Source organism: Capra hircus, chromosome 10 (genome assembly GCF_001704415.2).
Source record: "Capra hircus breed San Clemente chromosome 10, ASM170441v1, whole genome shotgun sequence".
NCBI classification, from domain to species: Eukaryota; Metazoa; Chordata; class Mammalia; order Artiodactyla; family Bovidae; genus Capra; species Capra hircus.
In genome coordinates, this window is record NC_030817.1 from 57,026,976 (window position 1) to 57,053,528 (window position 26,553).

At 46.6% G+C, this 26,553-nt stretch overlaps 1 protein-coding gene across 1 annotated transcript in view; it reads right to left on the reverse strand.

The window, feature by feature from the left end:
- Positions 1-26,553, reverse strand: part of DAPK2 (death associated protein kinase 2) — a 132,146-nt gene that overhangs the window by 25,556 nt on the left and 80,037 nt on the right. The window contains exons 4-5 of the mRNA XM_018054331.1: positions 20,224-20,362; positions 3,296-3,425 (exon numbers count right to left, since the gene is read on the reverse strand). Coding sequence (XP_017909820.1) covers positions 3,296-3,425; positions 20,224-20,362 — 269 coding nt within the window. The remainder of the gene's footprint in view (positions 1-3,295; positions 3,426-20,223; positions 20,363-26,553) is intronic.

The window sequence follows — 26,553 nt, forward strand, 5'->3', positions numbered from 1 at the left end:
GTCTTTATTTTTCCTCAGCTCTTTGAATATTATATTTTATTGGACACTGGCGTTTTAAGAAGTATGCTGTCAGTCCAATTATTGGTTTTTGTTTATTGTTGGTTTTTGTAGGCAATTTATCTTTTCTCTCTGGTTAATTTTCAAGATCTTCTCTTTGTCTCTGATGCCCTATAGTTTAAGTATAATGTATGGACTTTATAGGTATGGACTTCTTTCTGATTGAAATACACTGTCCTTTCTGTGTCTGGGGATGCATGGTTTTACATCAGTTCTGAAAATTCTCAGCAGTTTTATTCAGATACTGCCTCTATTGTCTTAATTCCCTCCTCCAGGAATCCAAATAGACTAATGTTAAACTTTTTATTTTAACCTTATTTCACTTATCCTCTCTTTAATGTTTCTATATCTTTGCCACTGTGTGATAGTCTAGCTAATTTTTTCCAACTCAGTCTTCCAATTCTTTAATTGTCTCCTCAGCTGTGTATAATCTGCTGTTTGGCCCATCCACTGAGTTTAAAACTTCAACAAGCGTATGAATTTCTTAAAGTTCTATCTAGTTCTTTTAAAAATTTACCTGGTCATTTTTGAGTCTCTTGTTGCTTGCTCATTCTTGAGTTTACCTTTATTTCTATATACATTCCATTTATTTTATAGTCAACATCTGATCGTTTTAATATCCTACTTCCTGGAACATCTAAATCTTGCTAGTCTCTGATAAATGCTGACATGCGCACTTGCCTTTAGGAGAGATCCTCTTATCGAATATTCTTGCAGCTCACAGCTCCAGCTCAAAGTTCATTTCACTCAATTTTTAGGGTAGGACAGGACAGATGATGCTGAAGGAGTTACTATACTTAAAGATTTACCTTATTTCCTAAGTCCAGAATTACATTAAAAACAATATTTTTCTCAAGAATCCAATTTTGTAGTGACAGGACCTTTTGGAAGAAGTCTTCCACCACATTCCCAGAAGCTGACAGTCTTAAACTCTGGTCTCACATTAAAATTTCAAAGAGGGAATAGGGAACACTGGTTATAACCTGTTCAGGGGTCTATGATGAAAAGGAAGTCATCATAATTTGGGCAGGGGCTTAGAGAAACCACCCTATATATCTGTAAGGAGCAAATAAGACCAGTTCTGGACTGGCGCTGTATCACACTGGCTCACTAGAGTCAACCGTGGGCATCTCTTCCCAACTCTGAATTCAGTGAAACAGGCTGGTAGCTTGAAACTGGTAAATGCTATAAATTAGGGCTGTATTTTGTTTTGTCCTGAGACCTGACTGTTAGACATTTACAGTATATCACTGGGAAAATCCCTCCACAGTTTGTCTGGCTCCGCCCATCAACATCCCACTCACATTGGCACCCTGTGTGAACCCTCTGATCCATCTAGAGAGGACAGTGAACTGCCCCTGATAAACATCCTCATTCTGGCCCTCCACCCCCGCTATGGGGCGCCTCGGATATGCACCTCCTCTACCCCGGCTTCTTCCCCACCCACCACCCTTTAGATTCTCCTCCACCCACAACACCAGCACTTTGTCGCTCAAGGCCAGGACTGAGCCCACTGACCTTGTGAGAGTGGCTACGTCACGTAACAGTCTTTCAGAGCTGTCTATATCACTCACCTCACAATTAACCACATCCTCTCTCATGACAACTCTTCCATTACTGCCCTGAATTTCTAGTTGAACCATTTATTATTATTCAACCCTTGGTATGAACTTAAATAAAACATGCATTTTTATCACATATGTGAATGGTGGGCAGTAACTGCTATCTTGGACAAAGTTTGAGACTGTATACCTGTACCCTAGGTTCAAGTTGGTTCTACCACTAACTGACTGTGTGGCCCTGGGTGTGTCATTCTGAGTGTGGTTCCTTACCATCCCTGTGTCTCCAGCATCTGATGTCTATAGTAGATAGAGAATAACCACTGGTTGGCCTTAACTAAAATCCCCTAGCTCTCCAATTCCATATCTGTTAAACTAGACCAGATGATCTGAAAAGATCCCTCTAGCACTCTTGTTTGATGGTTTGATGTCTTATTTCCACAGCTAAATTATAAGCCCTTTAAAGGCTCCTTCGAGAGATAACCTGGTATAATGGAAAGAGTATAGGCTTTGGGACTTCCCTAGTGGTCCACTGTATAGGACTCTGCGCGTCCACTACAGGGGGCACAGGTTCAATCCCTAGTCAGGGAACTAAAATTCCACATGCTGTGCAGTGCAGTCACACACACAAAAAAGCATAGGCTTTAATGTTGGATGTATCTGTATTTGAATCTCTGCTCTATCATGCACTGGTTGTTTTACCTTGAATAAGGCACTTGATGGAGAAAATATTTTGAACCTGCTTCATAAGATTGTATGGGTATTAATTGGACAATGTCTGTATATAGAACACCAGGCCTAGTGCCTGGCACATGCCAAGATTCCCCTGCTGGGGCTTCTACAGTTTCATTCCCTAGTGGCTGCAGAGTTGGTATATGTGGCCTGAAACTCCATCATGGTGGATGATCTGGTTCATCTTTCTTTTGTTTAGACTATGGTCAAAAGTTTCAGTGCCCAGATTTTGAGGAAACCATGCCCTCCTTCCATCTCTAAGAGCATTTCAACTCCCCGAGCAGTGAGATGGTGGTTCTCAATTCTCACTCCTTTCTCCTCTGCAAAGCTGTTTCTTTATGACCCCCTGGCCTGTGGCACAAGTCCTAAAAGGGGGTTTCTGCGGCCTGGGCCAAGGCTGAGAGACACAGAGGGAAGACAGAGCCGGCAGAGCCCTGCTGGCTGGGCACCCTGTGCATGAATAAAGGCCAGATGTATGGGACAGGCAAGTGTGTGGATCTGGCATCTGGCAGATAATTTCCCTTTTCTTTTTTGGGAAATCAAAAGCTACTCCAGAAAAGATTGAGTTTATGGGAATGCAACAGGGTGAGGTAATTTTAAATCTTCACAATCAGTTTGTCTAAGAGCAGGAAGTAGGGCCAGCTCTGGGAAGATTTAACTCTGCAAAGGGCCCCAGCCCCACCTGGCCTCCCACTGCCCTGCTGGCGCTCAACCCTCACCCAGCGGCCAGCAAGACATTTCCTGTGGACAAAGGAGCATGGCAGGTTATGGGCCACAGGGTCGCAAAGAGTTGGAGATGACTGAAGCCACTTGGCACACACGCACGCATGCAAGGCATCATCTCTCGGCCCAGAGGCTACAGCCCCAGACACACGGTTCGCTCCTGGGATTTCTCTCTCTGTTGATCCCAGATTCTCAGCTGGGAGAAAAACAGGCCTAAAACTCACCAACAAATTCTGGTGTCCCAAAAATGTTCTTAAATTCAACTCCATCTTCTATTTCATGAGCCAGGCCAAAGTCAATCAGCTTGATGTGTGGAATGGGAATATTCTTGTCCAACAACATAATGTTTTCTGGCTGGGGAACAAAAAAAAAAAAAAAAACAAGGAAGAAAAGAGGATAAAAGAAAGATGGTAATTAAAGCCCTATTCTATGTTTTTGCTTTGGGTTTAAGGTGGGGTTTAGTGTTCTTTTTTAGGAGACCAAAACTGCACAAACCCTTTCTTACTCTTGTGTCCTTGGTCTTTTCCTGTGAACCCAAGAATAGCCACCACGCTGAGGGCAAGGCTTGGGTTTTACCAAACCTGCTGCTGACAGAGAACCAGACTGTGGCTTTAGCCCTTCTGTTTCTGAATGGGAGATCCCTGCCATGTTGTGCCTTTGTCTCCCCATCTGTCAGATGGGGCCAGGGAGATACTTGCAGCATTTCCTGTAAACAAAACCATGGCCTCTCTATATGTGATGGGGGAGGGGCACTACAACTTAACCCCAATTTACACTTGGCTTATTGACCTGCACCTTCCTGACCGCCCCTGACCGCTGGTCAGCTTCCTGTTGACAACACTCCCCTCCCCTAGACTAACGTGTAGCTCACACTTCTCTGCGTGTTTAACTAATTTTGGCCTTCAGTGAGACACAGGAAAGAGCACCTGATTTCCAGGGAAAATACCAGCTGCCTAGACTATTTCCAGCCCAGCAAACAGCTGCCAGATTGGACACAACACTGGGGGTGTCTGCTGGTGGGAGACCAGCCCTGCCCTGGCCTCACACAGCCCCAGTTCCCAGTGAGGCCAGAAGAGGATCCTGAGCTGACCCTTTGCACTCCCACCCAACCACTCAGAGCAGCTGGTAGGTGAGCAGGTCCCTCTGATTCATCTTCTCTCCTCCTGCTCCTCACCAGGACTATCCTGGATCCCATTCGAAAAGAAAAGCCTTGAAAACATACATGCCCACAAAAACTGGTACACAGATGTTCTCAGCAGCATATTCATAACAGTCTCAAAGTAGAAGCAACACAAATGGCCATCACTGAAGAGTAGATACATGAAGTGTGGTATATCCATACAGCGGAGTGCTATTCAGCCATAAAAAGGAATGGAGGCAGAGAAAAACGTGAAAAGGAATGACGTACTGATATATGCTATATACCACGGGTGAACCTTGAAAACATCTTGCTAAGTGAAAATCAGTCATCAAAAATCGCAGATTATACGACTCCATTAATATAAGATATGGATATAGGCAGATCCACAGAGACAGAGAGTAGACAGGGAGTTGCCTAGGGCCTGGGAAATGGGGAGTGACTATTAACAGGTACAGGGTTTCTTTCAGGTGATGAAAATCATCCAAAATTGATTGCAGTGTGAGTTATACGACTCTGTAAATTGTACACTTCAAATGGGTGAATTATACGTGACATATAACTCTCAATAAAGTAGTTTTAAAGAAGTAGATAAGCAAATAAAGAAATGTTTGAGAAAACAGAATGGCCCTGTTTCTCAGAGCACTAGGAAATTTCCCACCTTGCCCTTCTGCTCTACCCGGAAAGCCTCTGCTCAGTCCCTGTCCACTGAAACCGCAGTCAGGCTTCAAAGTCTGAGTTAATCCAGCTCTTCCTTGAAATCTGCCCTCACTGGCACTGAGCCTTCTCTCCAGCCCGCAGATGTGAACCCTCTCTGACCCCTGGATTCCTTCATGCTCACTGGAACCCTTCTGCCATGTCAGTTGTCACACTCTCCAACAGTCCTCGCTGCCCTACTGGACCCTCGGCTGGAGGGAGGAGCCAGGTCTTTGCATCTCCGACACCACACAGAACACAGAGGGTGACAGGTGGACAGTGGCCCTCGCTATTGGTTAGACTGATCCTGAATCTGCACTGAAGACACCCCAGGTATTTGCATCCGGAACTTCCCGCTCCCTGAAGTCTCTGACCTTACATCTCAGTAGCTGGAAACTTTCACTCAAGTGAGTTGGATGAGAAACCCTTCCATTTTTTTTCCCTTAAAAAAAAAAAAAAGTTTCCTTTTGCATCTTTAAAGTGTGTTTATTCTTTTTCCCCTCCAGAGATTTTTCTCCACTTTATTTTGAAACTGTGTCAAAGTCCTTTTCCAAGGCAGGGCAGCTCCTTGGGCTCTGCAGAAAGGCAAGCAAGGGCAGCGGGTGGTCAGGACATGGGACACCAACTAGGGGTCCCACGCCAGTGTGCCGATCTGGCCCTCTGGTGGCTTCTCAGGGACCCCAAGTGTCCTGGCACCTGGGAAGTGAGTTAAGCACTCCCCACAGCCCACCATCTCCTGAACTGGGGGGTTCTCCTCCTCTCATTGCAAAGTACTCCTGAGCCACCTTTAGGGAACATTGCTCTTCCAGGGAACAGCCCTGAGGCTTCTCCCTGGAGCTGAGGGGCCCAGTCCAGGTACTCCTGACCACCACGGTGTGCTTAAAGCCCAGCACCACCACAAAACACGCTGAAAGGAGCTGAGAGCTGCAGTGGACACAGCAGACACAGAGCCCTGCTGGTCCCAAGACTGGGGAGCAGTAGGGATGGGCACAGGGACCCACAGGAAGGAAGGAGCAACAATCAGAGGTGAAATTCTCCCAGGCAGCACCCTGAGCGGTGAAAAGAATCTTTGCCTCACATCCTCTCCCCTCTGTGGCCCACATTCAGGGGAAAACAGCCTCTCTGCTGGCTTGTGGGAACCTTCAGGCAAGGCCATGTTTTCTTACCTGAGCCCCATCTGTCCCCTGTCCTGTCTCAAGAACCTCACACACAGCTCCCCTGCTTGGGATACTCCCTGCATAGTCCCGACCCCGAATCTGGCTAATTCCTACTCACATTTCAGTAAAAATAGTACCTCCTCCTGAAAGCCTCCCCTCACCACCTCCCCAGTTTCCATCCAGCCTGCACTTCCTCTGCTTTAGTGCTTCTCCCATGGCCTCAAGCTTGTCAGTTTACTGACCGGTCCTCTCCACTGCGCTCAGAGCTTCCTGAGGGTCTCAGTCCTACCAACTACCCAAAGCTTGGCCTACAGCCTGGACCCACCAGGTGCTCAGTGAATGTTCTCCGAGTGAAGACAGGGCCGTTTGGTACCCTCAGGGTGTGCATTACCAGGTCCAGAACACCATCTCTACCCCATCCTTTACTCTGGCTCTTCCTTTTGCGCGAATGCCTTTCCTACCCTCCATCACACCTTCAGAGCCAGGCCCCCATCTCTGCCTCCTTCTATTTCCTTACTTTTCAGTGAAGCGCACACTGACCTTGTGCTCTAAGCCCTCAGAGCTGATCATGCTTACGAGCGAGTAGCCCTAGCTGCAGACTCTTTTGTACTGTGATGCACCTTTCCTGGGTGGTAGCCCCTCTGGGAAAATTCAAGTCAGTTTTAAGGTTCCTGGCACCCCCTCTGATGTCTTGCATTGTGGATGTTTCATAAAATTCTGCTTATGGGAAGTGAAGGAACTGGGACCCTGTGGCTCTTCCCTTTCTTCGCCATGGAGGCTCTTCACCACTAGGGGTGCCCGAGAGCATACCTCCCCTGAGGACAGCTACAGGGCTGAGTCAGGAGGGAAAAGAGACGGGCTCAAGAAGGGTCCCAGGGCGAGTCAGAGGGCAGCAAAGAGGCACTATGGTCTAAGCTTCTTCAAGTCTACCCTCCCCAAACTGTGTAGGATAGTGGGAAAGAGCCTAGGCTTAGGTATTGGGAAATTCCAGTTCAGCTCCACCACCAAAGGCTGTGTGAGCATAAGCACGCTTTTCCTCTCTGGATGATACCTGAAGCTCCTTCGGGCTCTAGGCTCTGTGACTGCACGGTGACACAACCTTCCACGCTGGCTGAGCCAATTCCCACTCCTCCGGACCCCAAGGCAGGACCTGCAAAGGTTCAGGTCTCCTGGCCCCAGGTCAGGAAGGAAGAGCAGACAGCCCAGCCAGACTGCCCTCTGGGGCAGTACAAAGCTATCTCTACTCCCTCACTCCTGTCATTCTCCAGCTTTATTTACTTCAACCAAACACCTCACCCACACACCTGAGGTAACTTCCAAAGCATGTCTGGAGGAAAGGATCACATTCCCATAGGTGCTGCCACTGCCAAGCCCAGGGTCCATGGAGCAGCCACCAGGAAGTGAATTCTTCCCCCTCCATTAAAACAAACCCATCAGCTCAGCCCACCAGATGAGCAGCTGCCAGCCAATGTGCCCTTTAGCAACCCAGTGGATCTGGCCAGAGGTGCCTGGTCTGGTGCCAACTGGAAGCTTATCCTCCAGGGGAACCCATGTCAAGGGATCCCTACCCGCCTGGTACAGCATGTCTAAGAGTCCCTGAAGGATGAAGGCAGCCTCGGGGAGGTAGAGGGGGCTATGCAGTAAGATGCCAAAGACCAGAGCTTAGAGTCAGGCAGGTCCGGGGTCAAATTCTACTCACAGTGAAACATGGGCAAAGTCTCTGGATCTCTTGGAGCCTTGGTTTCTCATCTGTAAAATGGGAATACCTACTGTGACACAGTGTTGCTCTGAGGATTCAGAGAGACGGTCCATGCAAGGAGCGGTGCCCAGTGAGATTTTAGAGCAGAAGGACTAGCTTCTCTCTCTCTTGGGCTGCAGCAGTGACAACAGTCATCCCTGGGGACTTTACTGAATCTGCTGAATCTGAAAAACATGCCCATCGCAGACCTTCCCCCTCTCCCACTCATCTTCTGCTTCCCTCCCCATGTCCCATTTCACCCCCAGACTTACAATGCTGGGGCCCTAAGGGACCTCAGACACCATTTAGTCCCTGCCTGCTGCAGAGCTACCCAGAGAGGTCAAGAAACTGCCAGGACACCGAGCAAAGAACAGAGCCCAAGTCAGCTGACCCCCAGGCTGCTGCCCTCTTCAGGTGCCCACATGGTCTGCCCATCATCAGGCGAGGTGCTCAGCTCAGCAGAGCAGGAGCCAAGCCAGGTCTGTTAGGGAGACAAGGAAGCTGCCAAGGAACCTTCATGAGAAATGTCAAGCACGGTCCCAGGTTACCCAGGAAGTGCTGGGCAACCTGAGAAAGCAAGGCCGTTTGCTGCTAGGCCTTTGTGAGCAGGTTTCCACGGCACTGCAGCAAATTCTCTGCCCCGACACCTGCCCCACTCCTGGCACACTGTCGATGAGACCACAGATAGCCCCTCCCCACCAGGCTCCAACGCGCCCCAGGCCCAAGTCTGTCTTCATCCGGCATTCAAGGCCCTCCCACCTCTGGCCAGCATACCCTCTGCTACATCCTGGCTGACTTTCATCACCCCCACCTCAACCTGCAGTTCACTCGGCGAGAATGCCTTTCTGACAAGCTTCTTCTCGCCTGCTCACCACCCAGCTCCAACATTTCCCTGCTGGAACCTCTCCTGTGACAACCCCCACCCCCAACCCCCGTCAATACACACAGCTAGTTGTTCCCCCCAAGGGCCTGTATGGTATGTGGACATGCCTCTAGCAGAGAACCAACTACACTACAATTGTCCCTTCCATTTCCTCTCCCCAGTATTCTGAGGCCCCACAGGGAGGACGGGGGCTTTGTCTCTTTTCCATCACTCCACTCTACCTGCCATGGAGTAGGTGCTCAGGAATAGCTGATGGGATGCAGGGATGAATGAACCAATGCAGTCACATGCACGTCTCTTGCACAACCTGCTTTTAGGGAATCAACATAGATAGAGACTTAGAATTTGGGTTTGAATGCCAGTTTTGGTATTTACCAGCAGTCTAACACCAGGCAAGTTACTTAAGCTCTATCAGCCTCAGACTTTTCACTTGTAAATTAGAAATAACCAAAAACCTACCTCAAGAGGGTTACTAACAGGATCAAACAGGGCATATAAAGTGGCCTGTTGCTGTTGTTGTTCAGTCACTAAGTCATGTTTGACTCTTTATGACCCCATAGACTGCAGCACACTGGGCTTCCCTGTCCTTCACTATCTCCTGGAGTTTGCTCAAACTCATGTCCACTGAGTTGGTGATGCCATTCAACCATCTCATCTCAGGGTCTTTTCCAAAGAGTCAGCTCTTTGCATCAGGTGGCTGAGGAATTGGAGCTTCAGCTCCAGCATTGGTCCTTCCAATGAATATTCAGGGTTGATTTCCTTTAGGATTGACTGGCTTGATCTCCTTGCTATACAAGGGACTCTCAAGAGTCTTCTCCAGCACCACAGTTCAAAAGCATCAATTCTTCAGTCCTCAGCCTTATTTATGGTCCAACTCTCACATCTGTACATGACTACTGGAAAAACTATAGCTTTGACTATACAGACCTTTGTCAGCAAAGTGATGTCTCTGCTTTTTAATACACTGTCTCGGTTTGTCACAGTCTTTCCGCCAAGGAGCAAGTGTCTTTTAATTTCATGGCTGCAGTCACTGTCCGCAGTGACTTTGGAGACCAAGAAAATGAAATCTGTCACTGTTTCCACTTTTTCTCCATCTATTTGCCATGAAGTGATGGGACCAGGTGCCATGATCTTAGTTTTTTGAATGTTGAGTTTTAAGCCACCTTTTTCACTCTGCTCTTTCACCTTCATCAAGAAGCTCTTTAGTTTCTCTTCTGCCATTAGGGTGGTATCATCTGCATATCTGAGGTTACTGATATTTCTCCCAGCATTCTTGATTCCGGCTTGTGCTTCATCCAGCCTGATATTTCTCATGATGTACTCTGCATATAAGTTAAATAAGCAGGGTGACAATATACAGCCTTGACGTACTCCTTTCCCGATTTAGAACCAGCCTGTTGTTCCATGTTGAGTTCTAACTGTTGCTTCTTGTCCTGCATACAGGCTTCTCAGGTGGCAGGTAAGGTGGTCTGGCATTTCCTTCTCTTTAAGAAATTTCCACAGTTTGTTGTGATCCACACAAAGGCTTTAGCACAGCCAATGAAGCACAAGTAGTTATTTTTTTGGAATTCCCTTGCTTTATCTATGATCCAGCAGATGCTGGCAATTTGACCTCTGGTTCTCTGGTCTGTGCCATACGACAACTAGCATTTGCATGTTGTCCCCATACATCACCTTATTAGATTCTCAAGGCCACCAAGCTATGGATGCCCAGTGCCTCCATCTAGCCAGTGAGGAACCTGGGTCTCAATTCAGGCATTCTGAGCCCCAAGCTGTGCTTTGGGGGCCCCATCTGAGCTAGTTACCCACTGGAATCTACTGGAGACTGTGTTAAAAAGACCAAATCAATTAAATCAGCTCACTGGGAGTGAGGCTCCAGAATTGGTTTTCTAAAGCAAGTTCTGCAAGGAAGTCAAAATCAGAGTGCCCAGTGTTTGGGGAACCAACACTTGAGAAGGCCCTGTCTGAGACAGAATTGGGTTTGAACTCCACTTCTGCCCCAGGTTAGCTGTGTGACCTTAGCAATAGACTCATCTCTCTGATCTTGAGCCCCTCATCTGCAAAACAGGAATATTGACATGGTAATGGGTTCTCAGGAGGCACAAGAAAGCCCTAAGAGCCCTTGAGCAACCTCCCTTTCCTATACAATGGCCATGACCATGGACCCTTCCTCATAGGGTCTGTCATGTGGATTAAAGGAGTAAACACAAGCAGAGCACTCAGAGGTGAGCCTGCGTGTTTACTACAGCCCTTAATAAATGTTGGCTGCCACTATTACTGCTACACCACTGCTGTTACCACGACAATCAGCCTGCATCTAGCAGTGTCCTATTTACAAAATACTTTCACCTCCAGGGCCTCAGAAAGCTTGGGGTGGGCTAAAGCTGGTGTCTACTGGCTTATGAGAGACTGCTGTTAAATTTGCAGGAATTTTATGAATCAGGTATTAAACTGAACCATGTAAGAATATTATAATATTAAAAATTAAATTATGGAAATATGTTATACTTAAAACACTTAAAACTTATTGCTTCTAATTTCTACTATGTTTTATTATCTTTTATGTTCTGGAAGTTATTTAATGCCTTTTATCTCTGAGTATAAATCATGGCATGTTACTACGTCATGATATGTTACTGCACCCCTCTCCCCAGCTCTAGTCAGTGTCAGCAATATTGGTACCTTGAAATTGGCCACAGTGGGTGTATTTACACCACAGAAATTGGCAGATACTACAAATCAGGACTTGAATTCTTGACTCTAGACTTAGGAAATGCTAAAGATCACTAAATAACAGAGATTAAATTTATTGTGCTGCGTCTATAGCTATTATTTTGTGCTCTCAGAGAAAACTGAGGAAATATTTTTCAATATTCAGAAATTATTATCCAATTCAGCAAAGAAGCCACTCACATCATTGAAGTTGTGAAGTTCCAAGGCACAAGCAATATTCATTGCTTCATTTTCACTTTGCCTATTAACAAACAAAAATACCAACCAACAATCCTGTTGAAAACTACACTCATCTGTCTACTGCATCCATAGGTTGCCTACAGATACAACTAATGAAAAGTGTTCTATGAGAATCAATTTATTTTGTGAAATTAATATAATAAAATGTTATATATTTTATACTTGTAAATTATATTAGAAACCTTTATATCAGTAGAATTTATAGTAATCTAGTACACTAGATTACTATAAATCTAGTTTACTGGAGTCCAGCTATTACCGGAAAACCACTGCACAGAATCTGAATAGACTAAATTACTGTTTTGTGTTTCCCAGGTGACGAAACTGAGGATCAGAGAGGTTAAGTAACTGACTCAAGGCCACATGACTAATAAGTGGTGCTGCTAGGTTTTCACTCAGGTATTTTAGTGACAAGATACCTGCTGTCTGCACCACCCTTCACCACTTCCAGAATCAGATTCTTTCACTCCTAGGGAGATCAGCTCAGAGGAGGGCTGATGGTAGAGATGTGAATGGAACCTAAAAGGTACTATTTGAACACATGATACCTCAGTGCAGGTCAGGCCTGGGCAGGGGTCCAGAGTGGAGGGCTATGGGCAGCTGGCAGCAGCAGGGGTCTCTGAGCACCTAACAGTGGCAAAGGTAATAAGGACAAAAGAGGAGGAAGGCACTGCATTTTTCTCGTAGTGTCCTCATCTGTAAAGCAGGGATCATGGTATTTACTCCAAGTCAGATCAGCTTCACACCCAGTGTCCTGCCCGCCCTGGGAATCTGCCCAGCCTACTGGCTGGAACACACCACCTTATTCATTCCCCTTTTGGGTGTCTCTAGGCCCCTCTCCTTTTATGAATTCCTTTGGAGGAAACAAAGGAATAGGGATAAATGTGGCCTCGTATAGAGGCTAGTTAAAATTCACAGCCAGCACTTGTAACGAGTCTTGGAGTTTACAGGACCCTTTCAGAAATACTGACCTTTCCCTGGCCCCTCACTCCTCTCCGGGGTGAGGAAGTGAGGGGCAATATTATCTCCACTTTCAAGGCCAGGAAAGGTCAGTCCATGACCTGCCCAATATCCCCTAGCAGAGCTGAGACTCAGATGCAGGCTCTACCCACCATCCCCTTCTCTTTCTGCTTCCCATGTGGCCTCTTGCTGTATCTTATAAGAAGCAGTTGGTTGGTTTAATGCTCCCCCTTTACCACCAAATTTCAACTCTTTCAATAATGGCTCTCCATAGTTGAATTTTTGCCACATTTTGTTTCCTTCCTCAGTCATTTAGGAGCTCAGTGTCCTCACTTCACTTCTCCTCAGATCACTCTAGGATGGCCTCATAGTAGTTGATGAAGCAGCCAACATGCATTCCTAAGGGCCCAGGTTCCCAGGATGATACCTGGGGCTTCATGAGATGTAGAGCTCATGGGGGCACATGCCGAGGCTGGGGCACAAACTAAGCTTTGGGTATGAGGACCAGGAAACAAGGTCCGCCCTCAGAACACACCCAATGGTTAAGGAAATCAGGGGAGACTTAGAAGCCTCAGGAGGAAAGTAAATCATTACAGAGCAAACGTGTGCTGCTTGAGTTGAATGTAGACTGAAAAAAGCAGGAGAGAAAATGGTAAAGGCTGCACATTTCTCCCACACATACACACACACACACACACCGTTCATAAAAAAGCTGGAGAAGATACACCAAAAGTTAATAGTGATTATTTTGGAGTAAAGAGTCTGTAGGTAACTTCTTTGTATGCTTCTGTATTTTCTATGACTTATTACTTTTTATAAGAGCATAAACAACCATCAATTTCATTGAAAAGATGCTTATGGAGTACCTTTGGTTCATCTCTTTCCCACATTCTTATCATTACCTCCAACTGGCTCGCTCTCTCCTATTTATTCTCTCTCCTCTGTCAGACGAATTTTCTTTCTAAATCAGAAATAGAATAATGTTTCTCTACCAATTAAAGGTCTTCCACAAATTACTGTTACTTTTTTTTAAGTGCGATAACGGCATTATGGGTTGGTAGGAGACTAAATTTAATCTCGAGAGATGCTTACTGAAGTGTTTAGAGTAAAGGGTCAATATAGCTAGAATTTTCTTTCAAGTTATACCATAATTTTAAGAATTACATATATTTTAATACTTATTTTTAAATTTTTATTAAAGATATTTTAGACATACATAAAAACATATTTCTGCCTTATTGACTATGCCAAAGCCTTTGAGCGTGTGGATCACAATAAACTGTGGAAAATTCTGAAAGAGATGGGAATACCAGACCACCTGACCGGCCTCTTGAGAAGCCTGTACGCAGGTCAGGAAGCAACAGTTAGAAGTGGACATGGAGCAACAGACTGGTTCCAAATAGGAAAAGGAGTACGTCAAGACTGTATATTGTCACTCTGCTTATTTAACTTATATGCAGAGTACATCATGAGAAACGCTGGACTGGAAGAAGCATAAGCTGGAATCAAGATTGCTGGGAGAAATATCAATAACCTCAGATATGCAGATGACACCACCCTTAAGGCAGAAAGTGAAGAGGAACTAAAAAGACTCTTGATGAAAGTGAAAGAGGAGAGTGAAAAAGTTGGCTTAAAGCTCAACATTCAGAAAATGAAGATCATGCCATCTGGTCCCATCACTTCACGGGAAATAGATGGGGAAACAGTGGAAACAGTGTCAGACTTTATTTTTTTGGGCTCCAAAATCACTGCAGATGGTGACTGCAGCCATGAAATTAAAAGATGCTTACTCCTTAGAAGGAAAGTTATGACCAACCTAGATAGCATATTCAAAAGCAGAGACATTACTTTGCCAACAAAGGTCCGTCTAGTCAAGGGTATGCTTTTTCAGCGGTCATGTATGGATGTGAGAGTTGGACTATGAAGAAAGCTGAGCGCCAAAGAATTGATGCTTTCGAACTGTGGTGTTGGAAAAGACTCTTGAGAGTCCCTTGGACTGCAAGGAGATACAACCAGTCCATTGCGGGGGACACAGATTTAATCCCTGGTGCGGCAAGATCCCACAGGCTGCAGAGCAACTAAGCCTATGCGCCACAACTAATGAGCCCACAAGTTGCAACTACCGAAGTCCACATGCCTAGAGCCATTGCTCCAAACAAGAGAAGCCACTGAAATGAGAAGCAGCTCATGCACCACTACTAGAGAGCAGACCCTGCTTGCTGCAGCTAGAAAAAGCCCATGCACAGCAACAGAGGCCCAGCACAGTCAAAATAAATAAATAAAAATGGTTTAAAAAACTGCCAAGTCTCACCTCTGTTTTATGCTCCAAGGTTTTAGTATGGAAATCATCTTACTCTTGTAAGATCTACTTTCCAATGCATGCACATTTTATAGCAGTTAATAGAGCACAGATTGATCTTTTAAGTATGAGGAATAATCTATTAGAAAGAAAAATCAATGTAAACAGAAGAAAAATTAACTGGGCAAAGGATAAACTTATGGCACAGCATAGACCTTTGGATTAACTATGTGTAAAAGGCATGATGCAAGCAAGTATAAAATTTGCTGTTAGAATCTGGTCAAACAAAAGCTGGTGACACTCAGCTTTGCTTAGTGTCTCCTCACTGGCTAAGTCCAAGTAGTGTGTGTTAATCACTCAGTCATGTCCCAGACTCTGCGACCCCATAGAGCCCACCATGCTCCTCTGTCCATGAAATCCTCCAGGCAAGAATACTGGAGTGGGTTGCTATTCTCTTCTCCAGATGTTCAAGTACCAGCCCTGTCATTTAATACCTGTGTGGTCTTGGACAAGTAATTTAACCTCTTTTAATCTCAAGTGCTTTATGTATAAAAAGTAAAAATACCTTGTACCTCAGTGGGTAGCCATGAGAATCAAATGAAAGGAGAGATGTGTAAGCATGCTGTATTCTAGAAAGTACTAAGCATTATTAGTGGAAATTCCCTGGTGGTCTAGTGGTTAGGACTTGCCGCTTTCACTATAGGGGCCCAGGTTCAATCTTTGGTCAGGGAACTAATATCCCACAAGCCAAACAACATGGCCAAAATAAATAAATAAAAATAAAAGCACATTGGTGAAATTCTAATAAATAAGTTCTATTAAGCTAGTATCACTAGCTTCCCAGGTGGCACTAGTGATAAAGAACCCTCCTGCCAGTTTAAGAGACTTAAGAGACATGGGTTCAGTCCCTGAGTTTGGAGGAGCTCCTGGCACCCACTCCAGTATTCCTGCCTGGAGAATCCCATGGACAGAGGAGCCTGGTGGGCTATAGTCCATAGGGTCGCAAAGAGTCGGATGTGACCAAAGTAACTTTGCACACACACATGCATAGTATCATTGTTATGAAAGCTTGATGAACAGAACCAACTCATCATGAACATACAAACAGTTCAAAGGATGATCAGGGCATAGAGGAATTTAGATTGTTGGCGTATCTTGCTCAGGAATTCACTCCTCCTAACACTGTTTATGTAAATCAAAAAGTCCCTTCTGAGTTCTGGGTTCCTGGTTCACAAACAATTTCATTCAGTTCTCATGGTGTGTTCTTCTTGCTTAAAATACTCATCAGATCTGAGAACTACCTTCCATTTCTGAATTCTGAGGTTGGCTATGGGTACATATGGGGGAGACACACCCATACTCAGAGGGGAAACTCCCAAATCCAAAATACACAGAAAACCACATAGAAACGCCCTCTGCAAGGCCTTTATTGGTATGGGGTCACATACCAGGGTGAGGTTGCTGGGTGGTGTTAAGCCACATCTTCTGGTATCCATCCTCCAGATGGTACCTTGGGTGCTACCCAGGACAAGGGGCAGTCAGCCCAGTGTCACGTCCAGGGCAATATCATCCACCCGCACCCCTCTACCTACTCAGGCCAGGAGGCCTGTCCATGGTGGATTTATAACACACGTCAAGGTGGTGTTCATTCTGCATAGGCAGAGAGCTTACCCCTTGGAAGTGAGTGTCTCTTGGTGAGAGTCATGGTTAGCTTTTATTTCAGATGGCCTCTCCACCAGTCTCACTGCGGCCATCTCCCCGTAGAGGGTAGGTTCTTGTAAGGCAGGTGCCATATCTTATTGATGTTTGCCACCCTGCCCTAATGAAAAATAAACAGTCCCTCAATAAATGTCACATCATGGAATTGAAAACTGCCCACAACCTCTTCTGCCTTTTCCAGGTGCCATCCATGCGTGCACCTGTCTTACTCAGCACTCATTCCTTAATTTACTCATTTATCCAACACTGAGTAACTCACGTGTCAGGTGCTGCACTAGAGACAAGAGCAGAAAGCCACGTACGGGGAGAAATGCTCCCAGCAGAAGCATTCTGTACAAGGGGAGAAAGAAGCGAGGAAGCAGGTTAGCTCTTCATTACGCTCTGGGAGGTGGCAAGGCATGGGAAAGGCTTCCCAGAGGAAATGGCATTTCTGTTGGGCCTGGAGGACAAGCAGGAAGTCCGCGGGCACAGGAAAGGAAGACTAGTAGCCTCCTGGATGTGAACAGCATGAACAGAGCGGGGGAGGGGGAACAGGACATTTATCTGTCATCTTGGTGCCTGGGCCTCGTGCTTTGGAATGGGGAAAGGGGAATGAGGTCAGAACTGGGGCTCAGGCAGTACAAGACAGGCCTGACTGTCATGCTGAGAATGGGTTCATTTGTCCTGTGGGTGACAAGGATCCATCACAGATTTCCAGGCAATAACATGCCATGATCTATTTTCACCTAGACTGTTTACTGTACATCAATCTTTCCATTCATCTGCTCTCTGCCACAAGGCTGGGAGTGTATCTTAAGCAGGAATAGAGTCTCACCGTCCCCGGCACTAGCACAATGGCTGAGATGGGAGGAGAGGTCATTCCTATTCCAAAGGCCGGCCAGAGAGCCGACCCTCCTCCATCCGCTGCTCCTTTCAGCTGGAAGGTCAGCGTGGAGAACAGCTCATGAGCAGGGGCGTGGAGATAACATGGTGACTGAATTCATGGGGTGGCTAAGCTAGCCTGACTCACTTGGCAAGAAGTAACAGAATACAAGAGGAGGGGAAGGCCAAGAGCCCTCATGGAAAAGGAAAACCAGCAGGAGAAATGTGTTCATATAGAATGAATTGTATATGCTGAGAAACAACACGGAATCACGAAGTCCCCTCTAAGCCACCAGCTGGAACTTCTGCACGAGCCCCTCTAGCAGGCAGGAAGTTCCAGCCAACACGTATTCACATTCTGGCTCCAGGAAATGTCTAGCCAATCATGAGGTAATCCCACTGAGTTCCAGCTATTCATTACTTCTGAAGTTGCCCAGCTGGGCCTGGGCCAAGGGACCCATGGGTGGGGAGTCAGAAGGCTCAGAGTCCACATAATGCTAAGGATATGAGGCAGGGATATGGGGTTACCAGCATCCTCACCCTACGTGCACCCAGGAGAAACCCAGACTGTCTCCAGGTTGTGGAAAACATCCAGATTGAGCCCAGGAGCCAGACAAGATACCCCACCAGCAATCCCACCTAACAATAAGCTCAGCTCTCTGCTGGGCAACTTCGAACTGCACTAGCAGGCTTTGTTTTCCCACTCTAGCAGGGCCCAAAACAAGAGCTGTGTTTTCTCTTCCTCTGTTATGGGAAGGGAAGTAGCAATACCAGCTACTATTACAGAGCATCTATCTAGTATCCAGCACTTAATCCTGCTTCTGTCTCATTTCTACAACTCTGACAGTTAAATATTATCATTTGTGTTAAAGGATCCCATCTGGACCTCCTGGAGCCAGAAAAAACACAGAAAATAAGTCAACTATCCACAGTATTATCAGGAAGAAATCACAGGTGAATCCAGGTAGCCCATTTCCTGCTTGGTGTATTATCATCCTGGGATCCAAAGGCCAGCCCAGGCCACACACTCCTTATGACCCTGACTTGTACTCTGTGACACCCAAGCGAGACTCTGCAAGATGTCTTCTGTTGGAGGAATTCAAAATACTGTGACAATTAGACTAAGGAGGGGAGGCTCACAGCAGGTCACCCCACAGGGCAGAGTGAGAACTGGGCTGGAATCCACGTGTGGGATGTGAGCCCATGCCCTGGTGCAGCCACTGAGACCCCAGGCACGCCAAACCCTCTCTGGGCCAGACCCGCAGCCAGCGCTTGTGTGTCATCCTGGACTCTGCCCTCCCCCTCATCTCCCACATCTAATTAGGTACCTAATCAATCTTCAGAGCAACCTTAAAAGATCTTGAATCCATCCCTCCTCAAATTAATTTGGCACTTGCCACATCTCACCCAGATTACTGTCCCCATTCTATCTGTGCTCCCATTCAGAGGGATCTTTCTGAAATACACATCTGCTCTCTTCACCTCCCTGCTCACCTGGTCCCATATCGCTAAGAGTAAAGTTCAAATTCCTTGGCTTAGCTCTCATACCCTGAGTCTGCCTTCTGCTCTCCCGCAGGTTCTGCATTCAGCATATTCAACCTTTGTCTGAACTACCCTGAATGCTATTTCAGGACCATGTACCTGCTGACCTCGCTTCCTTATAAGGCCCTTCCCTCTGATAATGCCTGATAATCCTTCAAAATTCAACTCAAATAGCACCTCTTCCAAGAAGTCCTCTTAGATACCAGAGTCTGACTTAGATGCTTTCTTATTTAGACGCCCAGCCTCCATGTACTTGCCCCTATCATAGCACTTAGAGTTATTGATCTCTCTTTTCTGATTCCTGCACAAGTTCCTGGAAAAGAGGAACTAAGCTCAGAGAAGTCCTGAGTTGATTTTGTACCTGTAGCAACACCCAGGCACTCAGCACAATGGTTGAAACACCACAGGAATTTCTACATAGCAAAATGAGTGGGTCTCCTCCCCAGTAATTGGGTCCCCCTGATCACAGGTTGGAGGATCTTTATGCTTCACCTGTCTGTAAAGGCTCAACAGTCTATGAAACTGAGCTCAGCTACTACGGGAACCAGTCCTTTGACTCTGACCACACTCTTGCTCTGTGACGTTCTATGTGGTCACAGTGAACTTTCTCGACCCTGAACGCCAGTGACCACAAATGATCAGTGGCCCCAGGAAACAGTTTCATGGCTACAGGAAGGGGTGAGGTGGGGGAACACAGCCAGTGGTCACTGGGCTCTAAGATTTCCAACCTCTGGTCAAGGGATGCTTGTCACTGTTCTGGGTCCAGGGCGCCAGGCAACCTCAGCAGTACTCATCTGAATGCGTCTAGCTCTGCTGGCTTGGGAGTGAATTCTTGGTTACTGAAAAGTTCAGTCTTGTGAAATGGGTTTGGTTTCACATTTCCTGTCCTTGGCTCACTTATTTAAAAGTTACATCCCAAATGCTCCCTGCAAGAGATAAGGTACCTGTAGTCTGATTCAGAAGCTTCCTGCCATCAGCCCCTACATGAATAAAACCTGATCTGTGAAATGAAACTCAGGACAGGGACACTCCTGGGCCATCATTTCTTTTCCAGGAGCTCAGAGTCTTCAACTGTTAGATGAGGGAGGAAGGCCAAGTGAGTGCTAACCCCTCCTGGCAATGATATTTGGAGAGACTGGGTCAATTCTTCCTGAACTGACTCTTTTCCCTTCCCCCCATCACTGACCTTGAGATCAAAGTGAGCGATTTTCTTGGCATGAAGGTAGTTCACCCCTTCCAGGATCTGCTTAATGAAGCTGGTGGCCTCCTCCTCACTCAGGGATTCCTTCTGGGCCAAGAAGTCGAAGAGCTCTCCTCCGGACACTCTGCAAGACACCAGTAGGGAGGGCCCAGGCCCAGTCAGCCCCATGTGCCAGAAGCCCATGCCCATGCTCCTGGCCCTGCCCTCAGGCACCCTGCGGGGCAGAGCCCCCTCACCCACCTCTTGGGCTCAGTCCAGCCAGCACAGGGACTGACTTTGCTACTACTTCTATTTGCTGTGTTCCTCCCTTCGGATCACAAGAGACGGAACCCTCAGGTGACAGCAAAAGGGCCTCTGCTAACACTCTAGGCTCAGGTCCCTGGTTACCCTGGGGGCTCCCCTCCCGCCATACAACGGAGGTGACCGAGGACAGAAACAAGTGCTATGTCGGATGACAAAGAGGAACATATGCTGGGCCAGAAAATGGAGACTTAGTTTCCAGTCCAGCCTTGCTACTGGCTTTGGACAACTGCCCCACCTCCTCGAGGCAGGCCTCAGTTTCCTCACCTGCAAAATGGGCAGACTGACGATGATTGTTCCCAAAGCCCCTTTCTGTGACTTTATAGAAGGCATGTCCTCTTCAAAGGCCTGTCCCTACCTTAACCATCAAGATCCATCCTTTACATTCATCTTAAAAACTCTAAAATACTGCTTTTGGGCTCACATTCCACTTTCCAGTACGTTATGGTTGATGTGACAGGAAGAGAGACCAACAGAGCAAAAAGAATCTCCCCTGTAAAGCCTAGTTTGCAGTTTTACCTGAATTCGGGATTTAGGGTTGCCAGACAAAATGGGAGATTTTTATTTGCTAAATCTGGCAGTCCTACTGGGCTTGTTTGGCCCCTGCCACATGCTGAGGTATCCAGCCAACATGCACATCTCAGGATCTGGGACATAGTCAATGCTCACCCCAGGAAAAGATCTCAGGAAGGGATCAGAGCCAGGCGATCCGGGAACTCAGGATCACCTGGAAAACTTGTTTAACATGCACATTTTCAGGTCCCACCACAGACCCTACCAAATTAGATTCCCCAGCAGCAAGGCCTCAGAACCTGTATTTTAGCAGAATAATGGTAATATAATATAGCAACATAATAATGGTAACTGATAGTTATTGACTATTTGGAGCCTTATGTATAGTTCTTGCACATTATCTCATTTAATCATCATAACACCCTATGAGCTAAAGGACTACTATTTTGCTATGTCACAGTTGAAGAGACAGGCTCAGAGAGGTTAAGTCACATGCCCAAGGTCAAACAGTCAGTAAGTGGTAGAATCAAGATTCAAACCCAAGCAGAATGACTCTCAACCATTATACCGTAAGAGACCTCAAATGATTTTCGAATGGCTTCTGTCCATTTTGGGAATCATTCACGCCTGTCACCTAGTCCATCCTAATTAAAGAGCCTCAAAATCTTTGTTCCTTTCTTTAAAAATATCCATATATGGACCCACTCATCAATCTTAGCATCATGAAAAGCAGAACAACCGGACATGCCATGGTGTAATAGGGAATACACAGCAACACCTACAAAGTATTACAACTTGAAAACTGAAACTAAACCTTAGCTTAAGCATCTTGTTATAAAATCACTGCTGATGAGAAAAGGAAAACTCAAAGCCACCCCAAGCCCTGGGCTATCCTCTGACATCCCTGTCCAGCTGCATCAGTGCCCTCTCACCCTGGGCTGTCAGTGTCTGGCTGGTTCTCTCCCCAGCTACATTACCTTTTGCTCTCACAGCACTGTGTGCAAGAAAGACATTCAAGAGAAGGTGGATGAATAAAAGAACAAAGGAAAGAAACAAGACATTTAAAATAGCAACTCAGCAAGACCTCTGTGCTCCCAATGCAGGCGGCATGGATTCCAATCCCACAAGCTTCAAGGTGCGGCCAAAAAATGAAATAAAATAAAACTTAAAAATAAAAGAAAACATTAATATGGCAAAATATCCTATATAATAGAGAAGTGAAACCTTGGCATTTGCAAGAGACCTGTCGGAGTCCTTTGCAAATTTTCCAATCCACAGTGTCCCTTGGGAACACACAGGACCCAGCCCAACCTTTGTTCTCTCATACTTGCAGCCTTGCTGGGTCAAGGGAGGCTGTGACCTCGGGCATATACTGCCCTTCCTACCTTAAACTGAATGCTGCATAAAGGTAAAAGAATATCATGATAATGGAGATGTGTCCTTCACCCAAAGTTACTGATGTAAAGGCCCTGGCTGGGTGAGGACTTGGGGTGGGGGGTCAGTAATTAGCTGCTCTACCTGAAAGTGTGATCTGAGCAAGAGACCCGGACAGACATGGTCTCCTTTGGACGAAGAGAGGAACAGCTATGGTGGCCCTTAGAATTGCCCCTCAGTTCAGTTCAGTCGCTCAGTCGTGTCCGATTCTTTGCGACCCCATGAATTGCAGCACGCCAGGCCTCCCTGTCCATCACTAACTCCCGGAGTTCACTCAGACTCACGTCCACAGAGTCAGTGATGCCATCCAGCCATCTCTTCCTCTATTGTCCCTTTCTCCTCCTGCTCCCAACCCCTCCCAGCATCAGAGTCTTTTCCAATGAGTCAACTCTTCGCATGAGGTAGCCAAAGTATTGGAGTTTCAGCTTTAGCATCATTCCATCCAAAGAATACCCAGGACCGATCTCCTTTAGGATGGACTGGTTGGATCTCCTTGCAGTCCAAGGGACTCTCAAGAGTCTTCTCCAACACCACAGTTCAAAAGCATCAATTCTTCAGCACTCAGCTTTCTTCACAGTCCAACTCTCACATCCATGTGACCACTGGAAAAAGCATACCTTTGACTAGATGGACCTTTTTTGGCAAAGTAATGTCTCTGCTTTTCAATATGCTATTTAGGTTGGTCATAATTTTCCTTCCAAGGAGTAAGCGTCTTTTAATTTCATGGCTGAAATCACCATCTGCAGTGATTTTGGAGCCCCCCAAAATAAAGTCTGACACTGTTTCCCCATCTATTTGCCATGAAGTAATGGGACCAGATGCCATGATCTTCATTTTCTGAATGTTGAGCTTTAAGCCAACTTTTTCACTCTCCTCTTTCACTTTCATCAAGAGGCTTTTTAGTTCCTCTTCACTTTCTGCCATAAGGGTGGTGTCATCTGCCTATCTGAGGCTATTGATAGAATTGCCCCTAGAGACTTGGAAAGTGGGAGGCTGATGAGCCTGCTGGGGTGACGGTCCCAGCCCTGACACCCAGGCTGGGAACACTTGCATCAATTCTCAGGTGTGTCTTCTCAAGGGTATCAAGAAGTCTGGGTTTTGTTTCAACCCAGCTGTTACCCTCGCAATGTAGTTTGTCCCCAGAGCTTCTCAGCTTCAAGGCCTCTGCCCTGGAGTCACCCCCCTCCACCCAAGCTTCTCTCCTCTCACATCCCTAAACAATTTAACTTAGAGAGGAAAAGAAGAACGTAACAGCCTGGCCTCTGCTCTGTTCCCAGTCCCCAGGACTCAATGCACCCACTGAGGTATCACTTTCTACCAGCCTAGAGTCAAGGGGGCCCCAGAGGGGTCAGGAGCCTGGGACGGGAGGGCTGCCCAACCTCCCAGAGCAGACCTACATTTTTCAAAGCCAGCTCCACATGTGACATGAGTTAATTTCTTGAGAGTTTGAAAATATTCTTCACACCCTACAGAATTCAACTTATGTGCTGTACTGTGCTAAGTCACTCAGCTGTGTCCAACTCTTTATGACCCCATGGACTGTAGCCTGCCAGGCTCCTCTATCCATGGGATTCTTCAGGCAAGAATACTGGAGTGGGTTGCCATGCCCTCCTTCAGGAGAAGCCAATTTATATGGATAGGTAAATCCTTCCACCCCTGCTTTCACCAGTCCTATGAGAGGTGGCTGCAGCACTGGCCATCATGGACGGAGTAATAACAGTTGAAGGGGACTGAGATCAGGGCTCGGATGCCCTCCCAGCACTGGCCACTTCAGCAGGAAGCAGGAGGAAGCCCTGCACCAGAAAACAGTGCTGAGAGGTAACTCCATCCATGAAATCTGCCAACACCAACTGAGCAGATGGGCTCTGACACCTGTGTTTAAGTATCAGGCAAACCCATGAACCTAGCAGGGCATAGTGAGGACCACAAGGCTGAAGGCTCCTGAGTAGCTCAACAGTGGTCACCAAGGTCACACAGAAGCCCACGGAAAGGGACTTCCGTGGTCCAGTGTTAAGAATCTGCCTTGCAATGCAGGGGACACGGGTTCGATCCCTGGTCAGGGAACTAAGATTCCACATGTGGTAGAGCAATTAAACCTGTGAGCCACATCTAGAGAGTCCGTGCTCTGCAATGAGAGACCCCGCATGCCACAATGAAGATCCCAAATGCTGCAACGAAGACCCAATGCAGCCAAATAAATAACTATATTTTTAAAGGCCATGAAAGGCCCTTTTCTCCTGGAAGGTCCTTCTCTCAGACCCTGCTCCCACAAGGCTGTCTTAGCAGTCCCTAGCACCACAGATTGGCACCCTGAGATAGTGAGACAGCTTGACAGTAAAGGAGGAGATAGAGAAACTATGAACAGACAGAGCTTCACAAACACAGCAGCTCAAGCAGATCACAGGAGGACCAGTGTGACGACTGACGTTCTAGGTGGTGATGGCTCACAGGAGGGCACGTAACTGCTTGCTAACCATGGCTGGAGAAATGACCATGACCTGCTTGGAGAAACAGGGACAGCTCAAGAACATCCTAGACCCCAACTCTTAGGGTTCTACAAACAGACAGTAACAGAAAACTTCTCCAGAAATGACAGAAATGCCAATTAAAATGACCAAAAAAACCCCCAAAACCCCAGCAAATATCATTTAGTAACTATAAAGGGCTTGGGAACTCCCTGGGGTTAGGGCTCCACACTTTCACTGTAGGGGCCACGGGTTGGATCCCTGGTCTGGGAACTAAGATGGCTCCCCCACCCCCAAAAATATACATACACACAATATAAGTATGTACATAAAACAAATATATATACATATTCAATATATATAGAGAGAAAGACAATAAATAATGAACCCTGCTTTAAAACAAATGCCCCAGGGTTGGCAAGGCTGCAGGGAGATGGGATATTCCCATGTTGCAGGTGGTACTGGTCAACCAAGACTGTCCTTGGTGAGGACACCAAGAGCCTAAAAATGTCAGCTTGGTCACTCCATTCCTGAGAATGTATCTTAAAAAAACTAATTCAAAAGAAAATGGGGAAATATGGGAAGAAAGTTGCTTTATGGCAATAAAATCTATAATGGTTAGAAACTGAAAAATCAAGTGTCCTACAACAAGGAGATACATGTATATAATTCAAGGAAACATGATACAGTCAGTGAAAAGGAAAAAAGTGTTTATGGCATTATGTGAACTTAATGGTGGAGGGGAAGTAGAGCAGGAAAACGTGCAAGTACAGAGACTGTACACAAACAGATAAAGGCTGAGAGGAGCCACAGGGACACAAAAATGGCGGTGTTTGGGTGGTTGGCTTCTGAATATAACTTCTTTTTTAGTTGCTATAAGGTTTTTGGGCAATAGACTTAAAGAAACGGCCTGGCTTTCCCAGCAAAGGTGGGCTTGTCACTCTCTGCTGGGAACCAGCATGCCATCTGCTGACCCTTAGCCTTGGGATGCGTCACACCTCGGGCCATCCTGGAGGAACGCCCTCAGGCTTGTCTGAGCCAAGCAGGTGTGTACAATGACTAGTCCAACTGGCTGAGAGGTCCCTGGGAGAAACATGGAGGACTTTGGAAGTTAGAGGAGGGAACAGCATGGGTGATTCTGTGCACTGGAATGTTGAGCTGGATAATTTAAGAATCCAATGCAAGAGTATGCAAATGTCCATCTGCTACATAAATCTATAGCCTGGCAACACCAGAGCATGTTCTCAAATTAGAATGGTCTCCAAAGTCAGGTGGCCCACCCAACCTGCAGGTGGGTTAAGGATGGCTGCCAGCTTGACAGATGAGAGCTGAAGCTCAGAGGTGTGCGGTAACTTGCCTCAGGTCACAAAGTCAGGGGCTGCTGAGACAAATGACACTACTCCTCTGCTCACTGGGAGATGCCTCACACCTATGAGGCTCAGAACACTCCCAACACGGGGTCTTGCTGTTTGGCTGGACACAGCCATTGCCACTTGTGCCACAGTCCAGCTCAGACTCTATGGGCCGCTGGAGCCCCACATCCCCAGTCCGTGGAATTGTCTCCAGGAGGGACATCAGGTGCCCGACCAAACCCTGGAGTCGT